General features: G+C 41.0%; 1 protein-coding gene across 1 annotated transcript in view; it reads right to left on the bottom strand.

Moving 5' to 3' along the window:
• The window catches only part of snd1 (staphylococcal nuclease and tudor domain containing 1), a 213,992-nt gene that overhangs the window by 24,443 nt on the left and 173,634 nt on the right, over positions 1 to 15,915 (bottom strand). The window contains exons 19-21 of the mRNA XM_022190155.2: positions 6,428 to 6,551; positions 3,696 to 3,765; positions 303 to 416 (exon numbers count right to left, since the gene is read on the bottom strand). Of these exons, the coding sequence (XP_022045847.1) occupies positions 303 to 416; positions 3,696 to 3,765; positions 6,428 to 6,551 (308 nt within the window). The remainder of the gene's footprint in view (positions 1 to 302; positions 417 to 3,695; positions 3,766 to 6,427; positions 6,552 to 15,915) is intronic.

The raw sequence follows: 15,915 nt of genomic DNA, 5'->3' as shown, positions 1-15,915 counted from the left end.
AGTAAATCAATGACTTGGTGTTTGTCATTGTTCTGTCTGCTCTGTACAACATGCATTATGTATGAGCATAATTTTCACTAACACTCGCCTGGAATGAAAACTCAACCCTGTCTGTCAGTTCCAGACTTATCACCCTGTGCGATAAGTGAAGCTCAAACAGTTTTCATGTCTTGCCAGGAAAGTCAACTTTCAAAAGCTGGCAGAAAATGAGACTGAAGAAGCTGATATCTCAAAGTTAATTTTGAAGCTTTGGGCTGCGACACATATCTCCACTCTGCGCGTGTGCCCGTCAGTGCACTTACGTCCTGTGGGACCTGGATGAAGGCGAAGGCATACTCGGTGGCCTGTGCTGGCAGGGTCCTGGTGCTGAAGGCAGGAGGCATGGCAGCCAGACGGGTGGACGACACAACTTCTCTCTGAGGGAGGATGAAGGAAGGACAAAAATAAGACCCAAAATAGAACATTTTGCAGGATATTCTTCCTGTTGTTGATCTGTGCAATCATACGCAGACACAAAGAGGCATTTGTCTTTCTGCATTTTTAACACGAAGGTGAAGTTTAGTTTGGTCTCAGTTTAAGGGAGTAATTCTTTGGAAATGGTTTGTTTTATGACTTCAAGGTTTTGAAATTTCTATCACATTTCAGTAAAAACAAGAAACATCTTTTGCACTGACTACATTAAATAAAAGAGACTTTTGGATAATTGGCTGGCTTGTACATTTATACAAATACTTAAAAAACAGATCTGTAAGAAGTTTGCTGAAAGCCTATAATCAAGTTTTGAATGATAGACATGTCTCATAAAGAGCCTCTGAAAGTGAAGGACAGTCTCAAACTAAGCTAAGGCTGTACATTCATCCAGTAGACTGCAATAGATTCCTATATGTACATTATTGTAAAACAATTCTTCAATCAGTATGACACTTTAACAACAATAGGTTACAATTGAACAATGTACGGATACCATTTTGCAGCTTAAAGGCAGCGTAGTTGCATATATCAACTTACAATCACGGCCCTGAGGCCCCTCTGACTGAGCTCCCTTTGCTCTCTAGCTTAGCTACAAGCTCAGAGTAAAGATGTCAATAGATGTCAGGTTGATTGTCACCAGACTCTTATCAGATCAGAAGGTTTACAAATTGAGTAAGATATAAAGATGGCAACAGTATTGGGTGTGTGAATACAATGGTAATCCAAAGTTCCAAACCTGTTTTAATAAAAGAATGTGAGACTGACAAAAGCGTCGGTTAAATGGTGTTTTATAATGCTGACAGTTTCTGTGAAAACAAACTCTACTATAAGTCACAGGATATCATTTATTTAGATGCACATTTTCAGCACAGCCATGGCTGGAAGCACTCAAAAATGACTTTTATGCAGCATGACACATTTATAAAGTCATAAATCATAACAAAAGAACACAGCCTGTAGTTCAGATTAGAAGTCCCTGAATTTTTGTCCCATGACGGCAACTGAATCACTCATTGAACCATTCCTATGCTTAAGAGCACAGATTTTATTTTTTTGTACAGAATCTGATGCCAATGATGTTTATTGGTAGCGGACTGTTAAATGAGACATGTAGAACAAACAATTTCATGATTTTAAGCTTAGATTTGGCTAAGTTTCCTAATGGAACAGCAGGTCATAGATGAGTTCTTCTACGATTGTCAGAAATCCACCATTTCTCAAGGTTTTTGGCAGGTTTTGAGGCTTGGAGGGATAAACTGTGGAATCGTTCAAAATGAGTCCATTGAACAGAGTTCTGTGCTCACTGTAATACTATAAAACTGTTGTGAGTCTGTTTGAGAATGATGTTGGACAATTTCTTCTCTCTATTGGAATAGATACATTTTCCAGCCACCAGTACAATGTTTTGTGTGTGTTGTAAGTTCATAAGATTTATAGCAGTTGTTCCTCAACACTTGTACAATTTGATCAAAACAAGTTATCACGTGGACAATAATCTACTGTGGATGTTTGCGGTTATTTCGTCTGCAGTATTAGCTACTGAAGTTCAGCACTGGTGAACAATTTCCACATACGAAAACTACGTACAATACATCTTTCACTGATAAATCAGGAAAATTGACAGGTGTAAGCTCACGCGAACAATGGCCAATCAGTGATCACAGCAGGCTACACGGTGCTGAGAAGTCAGACAATTACAGCCATTAGAAGTGGGAAGTTAATTTAATGACCCCACATATCGGAGGTTAATGTGTTCATTGGACTGTACAGTCTAGACAGAGAATACCTTGAACATTTATTATGACTAAAATGTTGAGATTTATCTACGCCATATTAGACTTTGACAGCACTGTAAATGTGGGCTTTAAAAAATGAAATGACAAAAGTGCTCTGCTGTGTTTGCTAATGATCACATAATAATTCAGGTACTGACCTGTACCTGAGAGAGGTGGCAGTATTATCAACTAATAGCCTGTGACACAGAACCATGAAATCAAGGCCAGACTGACTCAACCCGAAATGACGCAAAACTACAAAGAATGAGGTAGATATCAGCTTGATGGTTTTTTCTGTGTGCCAGGTCGGCCTCGGAGAATCACACTTTCAGCAACATGCCAGGATGCATCGTGTCTGCCAGCCAACCCTCGATCTGTCCCCCACTCTGAGGTCAGTCACACACTGTGCGCTCCACTGCATCATGGGAAATCTCCCGCAGGGTGACGGTTGGTTGCATGAGCCACTTGGTGATGCAAGCATGTGTGTGCACGTGGGCAGACACAGTAACGCACTCGCAAGGATATAGTGCCTTCGTCATCATGGAGTAATATGAAAAAAAAAGACCCAGAGAGAGCAGGAGTTCTGCTTTGTCATTGTCAGGAAAAGGAATAAAACAACACTCTCACATGAACGATTTGATTCAATCCTAAACAATAAATGGAAAACAGACAAGCTAACAATGTGTCCTAAAAAAAAAAAGAACTCCAGCAAAAGACAGATAAAGGCTTCTTTGAACATGGAAATAAGAAAACAGCTGGTGACTCAACAGATGAAAGAAATGAAGAAGAAATCCCTCTCAGATCCTACATTCCTTCTGGCGATGGGTTCGGCCATAATAAAATTTTGCTTGTGTGTGTTTTGATCCCTAATCAGCAGCATGATGTCTTAATAAAGACAATGCAACATGAGGAAACTTTTTCATCGCACACACAAGATGTATTTTCATAGACTTGCGAGAGAACCATCTGAAGTGAACTTCTGAAAAATCACAGCGAAATCTGAAATACAAACTGCACCAACTGTCTTGGGGTGAATAAAGACTGCTGCGTGTCATCTGAAGGTGGCTCTATAGGCTGTCGTAAACAAGGTAGAAGAAGCCGGAAACAAACCAAAAAAAAGTTGCTTACCATCTGATTAAAAGCCTTACAGAAGAATAAGCTAACAAAATTTGTCGATGAACAAGAAAAAAAAACGGAGGGAAGCTTTCAGGGATTGTGTTCGTATGGGGAAAGTTGTGATTATTCTTTTAGGTGAGCTGCTTTTGACGCATTTCACACTGTTCAGCAGCAAAGACAAGAAAGCAGAAACAACCAATCACAGGTAAATGTTGGCTGGTTATTTTTAATAAAAGGTTTTCCATTACCTTTGGCATGTTAAAATGTGCTTCAACCTGTGTTATGGAAGCTACACACTCAATGACTCATACATGCACAATCCAAGTTACTCACGTTGCCATAGTCGATGTAGAAGACATGAACCTTTGCCGGTGACTCAACTTTCTCCACTCTGGCTCTGTACCTGAAGCAGCAAAAGAATAATTGAGAGAGAGACAGAGAGAGGGGAGAGAGAGAGAGAGAACGGGGAAACAGAGATGAAGACAGAGGGCACAAGAGGAAAAGGAGATGAGTAAATGATTCTGTGCTTATTTCCCTGGGGAGAAGGTGTTGGAGGATCTGTCTGCTGTGATCGGGGGAGAGGAGCGGGAGAGGATGAGCAGGCCGGGGGAGTGAGGTGGGACAGAGGGGCTCTATCAGGACACGGCAGGGCTGCGAAAATTGCACAGAGGCCTCCTTGCAATAAAAGACTGAAATTTAAACCTATTTTTGCCTTGTAGCAAATAACTTTAGTGCATTAGCGCTAATCACAAAAACCTAGCTGCCTCACTTGCCGATTTTGTAGCACATTTGGCAGCGCTGAATTTGAATGGAAATAAACTTTGTATTACAAGGACATACCAATCAGTGACAAATGAGGGAAAAGAAACAACAAAGTGCCTGAGCAACAGCCAACTCCTGCTTATGATGAGGAGAAGCTTCAAAAGAGCAAGTTTTCTTCACACTTGATTCAGTGCGTCTCTTCATCTGACCATCACTTGTTTGAGTTTTAACTCAAACAAACAAATGAGAGTGAAGAAGAAGACAGACTGGCTGCAGACCAAGGACAGCAGGAAAAAGCCAAATAATTAGTCCCACACGGACAAAGGGAGAGACAAAAGAGCAGAGTTAAAACCGAATAAGTGATTAACCGGAAGACATGAAGTACAGCAGAGAGTGCAAGGAGCAAGAATAAGAAGGAGCGAGAGAAAGTGTGAGACTGATGAACAGAGGTTCTTTCTTTTCTATTCACTTTGGTGTTCTGAGAGGCCTTGAAAGGCGACGGATTTCTAATCAGTCGCCGAATGAAACAAGCCGACATTCCACATGCATCACAGAATACTAAGATATGGACACAGACCAGTGGAAACATGAACATAATTAGTTGGCTGAATAATATGGAACAAAAACCTCCGAAATTTGCCACCTGGAGCAGGATCCCTATTTTTCTATACAAACAACAGGTTCAAGAAAGTGAAGGTTTACAGCAGATGGCCTGTTTAAAATGCTCACTGATTTGTATTGGTGGCCAGGACAGGAGAATAACTTTAGTTTTGCCCTCAAAAAGCAGGACAGGAAGACAGAGGGAAGGCAGGAAGAAAGAAAGGACAGCACCTGTGTTGGGTGAACATTTGGTTTTTAATCAGTTTCTTGATCTTTTTTTTCCACCGTCACCTTCTTGACAGACTCTCTCTCTCCCTCCCTCGATCACTGTGACTTCTATCTGTCCCCATGACCATCTGTAAACTTCCAACATCCGGTGAGGTGATGAGATGAAGAGGTGTGTGTGTGTGTGTGTTACTGTCAAGCTACTGCTGATTCTAAAGGGCCAAAGCAGTGGCAGTGAGCTAATTACACCCTGTGGGTGTCTGCAGTCAACGAATCACAGGCTTAAATAGAGACAAGGTACAAATGAAATGTCAGGCATCCCCAAGAGGAACACCTATACAGCACATACTGTATGAGCCTCAACAAACTGAAGTTTCTTAGGCTGGACCAACACTTTAGGAGTTTTAAAATAACAACTCATCTTGAAATCAGGTTGCATCACACACTTAAGGGCAAATTTAAGATATTCTCCTCTGGAATCTCAGACTGAAAACAAAGGCCCATCACACACTGCAGGATCATGTTAAGATGATCATGTCATAGGGAGCAGTCAGGAAGCAGTGTGCAATATCACATGATCTCCTACTGAAGCAGATGGAACCAAAATGGAGACTGCGGAGCAACAACCTGCTGTGACATTAATAATAAGGAGAAAAGCAGAAACTGCACAAGCATGGATAAAAACGGAATTGAAAAGATGCATCCAACAAAGTTTTGTCTGTTCTTCAGAGAATTAAAGATGAGATAAGTTTTTATATGTGTTGCTAATGTTAGCCTCAAGCTCTATGATGTTTAATGTTGCTAGGTAACAGTGTCTACGGCTCCTACTGGTGACATGATAATCACAACCATCCCAATTTTAACATGTAAATAGTTTTCTCCTCAAGGTTTCTGCTATTACTTGATTGGCAGTACTTTGTATGTAGATGCAGTAATATGTACCAGAGAAATGTGACCCATCATAACTGAGTGTATAATGGCACTGATTAAAAAAAAACACATTTATTACGGATCAGCCACATCCATTTAATAGGTCTGATAGTTCAAAGTCTTCTCTGTTTGAGAAGCTGCTGTGGATTCAGCTCGATTCATTTTTTTTTATACAGCACCAATTCACAACCTAAGTCTTCGCAAGGCGTTCCACATAAGAAGGTCAAAACCTTATATTATTATATCATAGAGAACAAACCACCAAATCCAACAATTCCATTTGACCATGCACTTTGGCACAGTGGGATAAGAAAAACTCCTTTTCAACAGGAAGACATTTATGGCGGGTGAGGCGAGAGTAAAGGATAACAGAGAGAAATAGACACAAGAGAACAATAAGCACTGGGAATGTTGGAGGGCAAATAACCACAAATCAGAAATGTGCAGCTCTGCAGCCAGAGATAGAATTTCAGAATTCAGTTTCCAGGCTGATAATCTAGGGCATTGGGAGGTAGTTTAGTATCACAGGCATGTAAATGTATACATACCATTCACCATCAGCAAACTTGGCTATGCAGAAGTCCCCACGGCGTGCAGAGTAAGATCCTTCCACGGGCGGCTGGGTGGCGATCTCTGCTCTCATGGTCTCCATCAGACTCTCCAACTGGCCTCCTGATGGAAACACAGACATGGGTGAGAACTATAATTCATTCCACAATTTTAGTGTGATTACAGTTTCTGTTCCTTTCTTCAAATTGCATTTAATTACATCACTGTGACCCATTTTTCTTTCACTAACATTGACGTGTTTGCTGTCTTTCCTCTATTACAATCTAATTTACAACATGCGCTTCCATTCTCCATGGAGAAGCTGTTGAATGTTGGACTACAATGTGTAAAATGGATCTACAATTCCATTTAATTCTCCGCACAGAATTGTCTCTACGGAGGTGCAAGTACTTAGCTTTCATTTGCATGTTGGCCTGTATGTGATTGACAAAGGCGGATTCCTGAGGCGGCAGTAGAAAACGAGCACACTTGTATCTTACCCCATGCAGAGCTCCTAAATAGTAGTCGAATATAAATGAAATAAAGACTGACGCAGCTTTGCAAGGCATGACTTGGCTTCTTGTGTGCACACAGACTGAGAATTGTTCTGAGGGTGGTTTGTGCTGTTTGTAACTGAATGGGATGCAAGTCCTAATAATTATTCTGCCTTTTGTTATGGATGAATTAATTACATTATTGCATGCTTTAGCATAATAACTCAAGTTCAAGTTAAATGGACTCACTGCCTTGGAGGAGATATTTCATGCATTAGTTCAAATGTACAAGAAACAATACAAATCCATCTTGGTGGAACAAAAGAAAATTCATAAAGAGCTTTATGTTGGGATGAAATAGGGACAGCATTGGTTAAGATTACCATATTGTGCCTTTTTCAGCAAATTAATCAAAGTTTCATGTTTCCCCAGAATGTGTCTAACAATTTCTGAGCTCAAAATACAACACAGATAGTTCAATTCACCATGATTGTGTAATGTCTGGTGCTAGCCTTGAACAGTCTCTTAAACAGGCTGTTGCAGTGTTTGTAGCTTTAAATACTGCTGAGCTACTGTTCATGCCCTCTTCAGGAAGAACACTGTGTCTGACTGTGCATGACACAAAACAGCTGACCACATGGAAGCCAACACAGACATGTAATGAGTGTATGAGACCAGGACTTTCTATTGCTTCTAACAATCATTTTAAATATCACCACATTCACAGAACAGTCGTTTGTACCTTGTGTATGGAGAATTTGTCAGCCAGCGTTGTGTTGATAAAATTAATAGTTCAGCAGCACAGAGCAGCAGCTTGGAAAAGGCTATGTGACTGCTTGCGACTCTAAAGTTTCTACAAACTGAGTTTTTCTCAGAGTTACATTTTCCACAGAACTGTAACCTCTGAGCACACGATCAAAGCTAATGGTAACCAAAGAGCTTCAGTAGAAATCCTTCGGACTTCTCTTGTAGGGTTTGAAGACATTTCACCTCTTATCCATGAGGCTTCTGCAGTTCTGGCTAATGAGGAGTTAGAGAATATATAGAATATATAGACTATATAGTTACTCCAGGTCACATGGCTAATGGCCCAATAAAGGCCCTGTCACACTCTAGTGTATAGAGCCAGCGTACGAGGAACGTATGGACTTTTTGGGGATACGCTGACATACGCTCAAACACGCTAGGGGTACGCTGGAATACGTTTCGACTACGCCGGGGTACGTCCATGTACGCTGATGGCCAAAACATTTTTTGAACATGCACAACAAATTTTCAGCGTATGCCAACGTATGAATTTTACGCTCCTCATACGTTCATCATACGCTGAACACGCTAGAGGTACGCTGAAGGTACGTTACTCATACATCGAGTACGCTTCTCATACGTTGAAATTGAGTGGGTCAGGAAACCTAGCGTTAAAGGCCCTGTCACACTCTAGCGTAAAAACAATTTTTCGAAATATTCGATACGTTCCTCATACGCTGGCTCTATACGCTAGAGTGTGACAGAGATGGAGGTTGCTGTGCTGCAACATCACCAAGATTTGTTACAGTTAGCAGTTGAGTATGCTAGACACAGAAGAAGAAGGCGTAGAATGAGACGCTAGGCTGACATTCCGCATACGTTTCTCATACGTCGGAGGTACGCTGATATACGTTACTCATACGTCGGTATACGTCCAAGTCAAATACACATCACATCACATACGCTGACATACGCTATGCGTACGCTACTCATACGCTGACGGTACGCTAGGCTCACGTTACTCTAACGGTCATTAACCGAAAATCGACCGCATACGCTGAAAAGTTGTGCGTATAAACAATTTTTCGAAATATTGGATACGTTCCTCAGACGCTGGCTCTATACGCTAGAGTGTGACAGGGCCCTAAGATCTCAGGACTCACTTGCCTTCAGGTGTGAATATTTGTGATACCAGGTGGTCCACCAAAAACGACAGCAATCATGGCGATGGGGCTGCCAGTTTACACAACAAAGGATGTGAATCTGCCAAGTCAGGTGTGCCTCAAGATGTTGACGGTGAAACATAGATGCTTCACAAACAGTGTCGTCCTCTGTTTAGAGATGGCTGTTCCAATTTGACCTAGATGGCTTCTTTCACCCCTTTCTCAAACCATCTGTCCTGTCTGTCTGTAAAAAATGTGGACATTGCTGTCCTCAAAGGAATGTTCTTTATCCTTCAAATGCAGGTGAACTGAAAAATCTGATCTCTAAAATTAAGGTGACTCAGTTTCTACTATAGAAACAAGTCATGTTTCTCCCTCAGAGATCAGAAACTTAAGATGGCAGCTGGATTTTTGCCTCTACTTGATTATGGCGATGTTGTGTATGTGTGTGCTTCAACCAGCTGCCTACAGTCCTTGACTCCAGTCTACCACTGTGTTCTGAGGTTCATCACTGGTTGTAGCCACCTCACCCACCACTGCGAATTGTATGCTTTTTGTTTTTAATGTTTTTAAATGTTGTACAGCACTTTGTGTTACATTCTTTGTATGAAAAGTGCTATATAAATAAAGTTTAAATAAAAAAAGTAAGCATGCCTTCCTTGAATGTAAGGTGACAACCACACTCTGACTCTGGTTTATAGGGCTCTTCTATCTTGGGTCCTACTTATTTATGCACTTTTCTTCGGAGACATGGAAGCCATTATGCCCTACGATCAAATGACATTTGAGCAGCTCTAGGCCATCTACTTGTGGGGGGGTCTTCAGGAATGGCAGACAAGACAACACATCAAGAATAATCTGTGTGTTTTTTTTTAATTTATTTAGTGCTGCTAGCCCTTTAGCATTATGCAGATTAAGCTGGTTTGACCCTGATGGAGAAACTGAGCTTCGAATAAAGAAGGCCAGCTCTCTCACTGGGTCTTTATGGCTTATCAAGCCATTGTATCATGCACAGCAGACTTATTCTAGGCGGGAATGAGGCTGTTGATACGGTGAGATTTGGAAAAATCAGATTGCGAGTCTGTGCTTCATGGATCCCATGGCTGCAGTAAGTGGCAGCCTGATTTGCATCCATCAATTGCAATCGGGAAGCGGATTGTGAACACCACTAAGCATGTTCATCTCCAAGAGAGCCACTTTTCTGGTGTTTGTGTAATATGCATGATATATTTGTTTGTGTATTGCCGAATATGTTTATGCACACATGCCTATTAGCGTTCGCAAGTGGCTGTGTGTTTGTGTGTGCAGTCGTGTAAAGTGTGTGGAAGCAATTACAGCTGCTAGTTTAGTAAAGTGGCCCATATGAATTTCCATGGTGGTATTTTTAGAGGCCATTTTCACTGATCTGCCACCTGGAGGGGGTTTGTGGGCAGGAGGGCCCAAATTCATGTGTAATGGACCATTTTTAACCACATAAATTCATGAAACAGTGAAGCAAACTGAGGTAAAAACAAAACCCCATTACATGCATTGTACAAATACAAATGTTTGAGATGATAGAAGGATTGTTTCAAAAAATAATACCATGAACGTTTTATCAAATACCTTCTTATAACATGCAGAAAACAAACAAACAAAAAAAAATCAACTTTCTTTTGCCCTTTAAAATTAAACTCATAGTTCCCTCAGTCAGGGGAATATACTTTCAGCAACCAACAAGAATAAATAATAAAATATTTTAAAAATCATTTTGTGGACCACCCTTTGAGCTGGTTCACTTCAACTTGTTGCTGATTGTTTGCCATAGTGTGTTTTGGCTGTCAATCATAGTCTGCCAATCCACACAGGAGTCTGACTGTTTACAAATGTAAAAAACATGCCATTTACCCATCACTGACTGAAAACAGAATTTTGAAAATGATAGAACCTGCCAGACCCATGGAGTCCATTTAAACTTTAAATGAGCTAAAAGTTGGATTGTACTGGCTCTACAATGACGAACCGTTTAGCTCGCTGGTCCAACAGGATTTACACTCAAAAATAAAAATGCAACACTTTTGTTTTTGCTCCCAGTTTTTCTGAGATAAACTCAAAGATCTAAAACCTTTCCCAGATATACAATATCACCATTTCTCTCAAATATTGTTCACAAATCTGTCTAAATCTGTGACAGTGAGCACTTCTCCTTTGCTGAGATAATCCAGCCCATCTCACAGGTGTGCCATATCAAGATGCTGATTAGACACCATGATTAGTGCACAGGTGTGCCTTAGACTGCCCACAATAAAAGGCCACTCTGAAAGGTGCAGTTTTGTTTAATTGGGGGGTCCACTCCTCTTCAATGGCTGTGCGAAGTTGCTGGATATTGGCGGGAACTGGTACACGCTGTTGTATACGCCGATCCAGAGCATCCCAAACATGCTCAATGGTGACACGCCAGGTGAGTATGCTGGACATGCAAGAACTGGGACGTTTTCAGCTTCCAAGAATTGTGTACAGATCCTTGCAACATGGGGCCGTGCATTATCCTGCTGCAACATGAGGTGATGTTCTTGGATGTATGGCACAACAATGGGCCTCAATAAAATGCACCTGTGTTCTTCGTCCATAACAGACGTCTGCCCATACCATAACCCCACCGCCACCATGGGCCACTCCATCCACAACATTGACATCAGAAAACCGCTCACCCACACGACGCCACACACGCTGTCTGCCATCTGCCCTGAACAGTGTAAACCGGGATTCATCCGTGAAGAGAACACCTCTCCAACATGCCAGATGCCATCCAATATGAGCATTTGTCCACTCAAGTCGGTTACGACGACGAACTGGAGTCAGGTGGAGACCCCGATGAGGACGACGAGCATGCAGATGAGCTTCCCCGAGACGGTTTCCCACAGTTTGTGCAGAAATTCTTTGGTTATGCAAACCGATTGTTTCAGCAGCTGTATGAGTGGCTGGTCTCAGACGATCTTGGAGGTGAACATGCTGGATGTGGAGGTCCTGGGCTGGTGTGGTTACACGTGGAGGCTGGTTGGATGTACTGCCAAATTCTCTGAAACGCCTTTGGAGACGGCTTATGGTAGAGAAATGAACATTCAATACACCAGCAACAGCTCTGGTTGACATTCCTGCTGTCAGCATGCCAATTGCACGCTCCCTCAAATCTTGCCACATCTGTGGCATTGTGCTGTGTAATAAAACTCCACCTTTCAGAGTGGCCTTTTATTGTGGGCAGTCTAAGGCACACCTGTGCACTAATCATGGTGTCCAATCAGCATCTTGATATGGCACACCTGTGAGGTGGGATGGATTATCTCAGAAAAGGAGAAGTGCTCACTATCACAGATTTAGACAGATTTGTGAACAATATTTGAGAGAAATAGTGATATTGTGTATGTGGAAAAAGTTTTAGATCTTTGAGTTCATCTCAGAAAAACTGGGAGCAAAAACAAAAGTGTTGCGTTTATATTTTTGTTGAGTGCAGTTACAGAGACGGTAAGTTAGCAAAGAAACCGAGTTAGGATCAGCTTAGAGCAATGTGGCGACGCTGCCAGCTGTGACGCACTGACCGTGAGACTCATGCAATTGACACTTTTCACATGCTCTCACGTCACATGCCTATTTTCTCATCCCGTGAAAAAATGAATTCATCACTGTTAACATCACAGTGTGATGCAAAGACACTGACAGCACACAGACAGACTAGTGGGAGCACAGCACAGCAGTGAGCCAAAACATTGGTTCTACATAGTGTTTTCATTAATATAATTTCAATTATGTTCTATATGTTCTACCACGACTGTACACTGTTCTTGATACATTTTTTTATTTTTATTTATCAAACCCTTAGTCTAACTATTCTGGACTAGTGCTGGTGCCGTTTCCTGACTAGCCCCTCTGGATAAAAAGCAGTTTCTGGATGTTTTCCACCCACTGTGGGCTCATTTTTCACTGTAACATCAAGTCCTGCACCTCTATGGAAACAACACAACCACAAGTAGAATTTTTCCAAAAGCCCACAAAACTTACAGATGCTGGAAAAAGCAAAAGTGACTCGACATATTGTAGATATTGTACTACTTACATTTTTTCATTTGTTTCTATAGTTTTCTTCTAAAAACTCAGTGTATTCCATTTCAGCCAAAAAGTTAGCAAAGCGTTTGCATGTGACTGTTTATCACAGCGAAATCACTAATGGCTTTAAAGTTGTGCTTTTTACAGAATCTGGTGTAAAGAGTTTTATTAATGGCATTTAAAATAAAGAGATTTTGATGAAATATCCCAATTTTAAGCTTGTATTTGGTTACAGTTCCTGAGTGAACATCACAGATATATAGTTCAGGGACTGTCTGAAAGTTCAAATTCCAACCGTTCTCTTTTTACAGTTTCTTGCTCTAATAATTAGCGTCATATTGACGTTTTTTTTTTTTTTTAAGACAAGCCTTTTAAATCCATCAGCAGTTTTTAGGGTCCAGAGGTAAAATTAAAGTGGTAAAGCTTTGTAAAAATGCAGGAAATTTGATTTAAATTACAAAAACACCTAGACCCTTCATCAGTTTTGTATCTTTTAAAGTTTGCTGCTGCATTTTATAATATAACCAGGCTTCCATCTATGCACACACTATTCCCAGTCATCAAACCAGTAGGGGTTTGCTGTATTCCTGAAGTAACAAGATTTGAACCTAATATATTTTTTAAAAAATCTGAGTTTTTGAACACATTCAGCACAGCTTAGTTTCTTCTGGACAAATGCAGTTACTTGGCCACGAGGTTTCTTACAGGGATGATTATAGGTTGCAGATATGTTTTGTGCTACAAAGATTTGAGAATGGGAAAGCATGTCTGTTGCAGCTGGGCAGAAAGATATAAAAATCAATCTTAAAGTCATAGTATTGCGTCTTTGTCGGGAAAACAGTTAATCCAAAGCCTGCAGGCAAGAAGGAAATAACTAATATCTGCTGTATGGAGACCCTCCCAATCTGTTACAAAATATTTCTGATGGAAAAACGAGTTATCTCTGAGAAATATGGGAACAGTGGAACTGTTTTCTACTGTCAGTTGAGCAGTAGAAAAGGAGAGGAATTCAAATATGTACAAACAGGAAGAAAACACTGTGTGCTCTCACACTGCAGAGCCTGTCTTCTCACTGCATCTTTAGTCCAAATGACCAAAATAAATTAAAAATTCAAGCTGCTGCTTGATACGTCACTGATGCACTTGAAGCATGCCAGCCCTGGGTAAAAACAAGACAGAGGACAAACACAATTTCTGACCATGAGTTTGTACCAGGTTATGGCAGCAACATGTTTTCTCCTACTAACCTGTTTCATGTGCAAAATAAATGCAGCCAGCGCGCCCATTGGTGAGCACAATTAGTAAGTTCTGCTTACTATGCATGTTACTATCAAACAAACAGCTTGGAGGCAGCCGCTGCACACACCTTTCTACTTCTGTACCGCTGCTGTGAGTTGTCATTAACACCTAATGTTATTTATGCTGCTGGAGAACAAGAAAATATAAATAATGATGCTGTTTTCCCACGGTTATCTGTGCTGAGGCAGGCAGGCAGCTGCCAACCAACAGCAGACAGGAAGCCTTCATTTGCATGATGTCAGACGTGCAGAAAAACACCAAGGAGGGACACAAAGGGATTTGGAGAGTGAAGGGAAAGCTGGGAGGCTCAGTTTGATTGGATCAGGGCGGGGGGGGTGTCCAAACACCTCTTTGGCCGCCCACTGCTACACCGATAGCTGATAAATGCACAGAGTAGAAAAAGAGCATAAATCCACACACAAACACACACCAAACAGACGCATCCTCAGCGTTTTGTAGAGAAAGCAGTTTTTAGTAAACACGTCAGATGAATTGCTTCCCGAGCCCTTGCATCATAGGCAAAAACACACACACTGGTGGTGTGGTTGCATCATTATCCTCCAGCTTTGCCACAGTGGCTCGGTGCAGAATTACCGGAGCGGCAGTGGACTACAGCAGTCACAGTCAGCCACCTCTTTGATTTATTAATCTAATTAAAAAAAGTTAGTGTGTGCCGTCCTGCCTGGTGTGCATGTGTGTATTTAATTGAAAATGCTTTATTCATGTAAATTGTATTTACAATATTGAGTAACAGGACGGACTAGTCACCTTCAATTCTTGTTAGATGACGATCGGCCACTAAATCTCTGCTCATTACAAGTTTCATTACTGCAGTTCATGATTCATGGTTTTAGAGTGTGTGTTTTTAGCTAAAGAAATGCGCATCTGATATGTAAAATCACACAGGCACAAAAACGTATTTACAATAAGGTGCGGATGGGCTTTTTACAGTGTGTCACCTTTACTTTCTCTGCTGCACTGCTGTTTGGTACTGCATGGCTCTGAGTTCTCTTTCCTGCTGTCTGGGGGGAAAAAATTAACTTCACTCCATGTTTTCTATAACAACTACTTCATAGGTTTATTTTGTGATCTGGAAAGGCATAGTGGAGTCTATATAGGTGCCGAATGGGGTTGTACAGTCAAAGGGCACTGACAGGGCAGTGTCATGGATCACCAATTTTAATAGGCTGATTTATGATCTGCTTTGACCCATAGAGTCACTCCAATTACTTCCAAGTCTGGTCCAGTCACACTTTTACAATAAATCCATGTCCAAGTTCTCTGCCTGATATGAAACCTTGGTATTTTTTTGCCTTAAGAAAGTGTGAAAAGTGTAGAAAAGGTATGTTTCCTGTTGTGTTGTCATGATGTGGTTTTGTAATTTGGTTAATGATTCCACTTTACTTTAAAAGAGATTCTTTTCTTCACTTTCAGGTCCTGATTCTTATACTATAGTCAATCCATATATCTGACTCTGCAGGTTCATTAACCCTCTAAACCCAAACCCTGACAGCAGGATTGAAAGGCTTGTTAACTTTAAGCAAAATGCCAATATTGCACTATTAAAGCCTGAAACCAGAAACTGTAAAAACAGAGAAACATCAGATGTTGGATTTTTCCACTGCCTTTGTGCTACTCATCTGTGACATTGTTGTTCGTATGAAAAACTTAAAAAGATCTAAGCTTACTGAAGCAAATCATTTT

Source organism: Acanthochromis polyacanthus, chromosome 1 (genome assembly GCF_021347895.1).
Source record: "Acanthochromis polyacanthus isolate Apoly-LR-REF ecotype Palm Island chromosome 1, KAUST_Apoly_ChrSc, whole genome shotgun sequence".
In the NCBI taxonomy this organism is placed as follows: Eukaryota; Metazoa; Chordata; class Actinopteri; family Pomacentridae; genus Acanthochromis; species Acanthochromis polyacanthus.
This window is presented reverse-complemented; position numbering and strand designations above follow the sequence as displayed.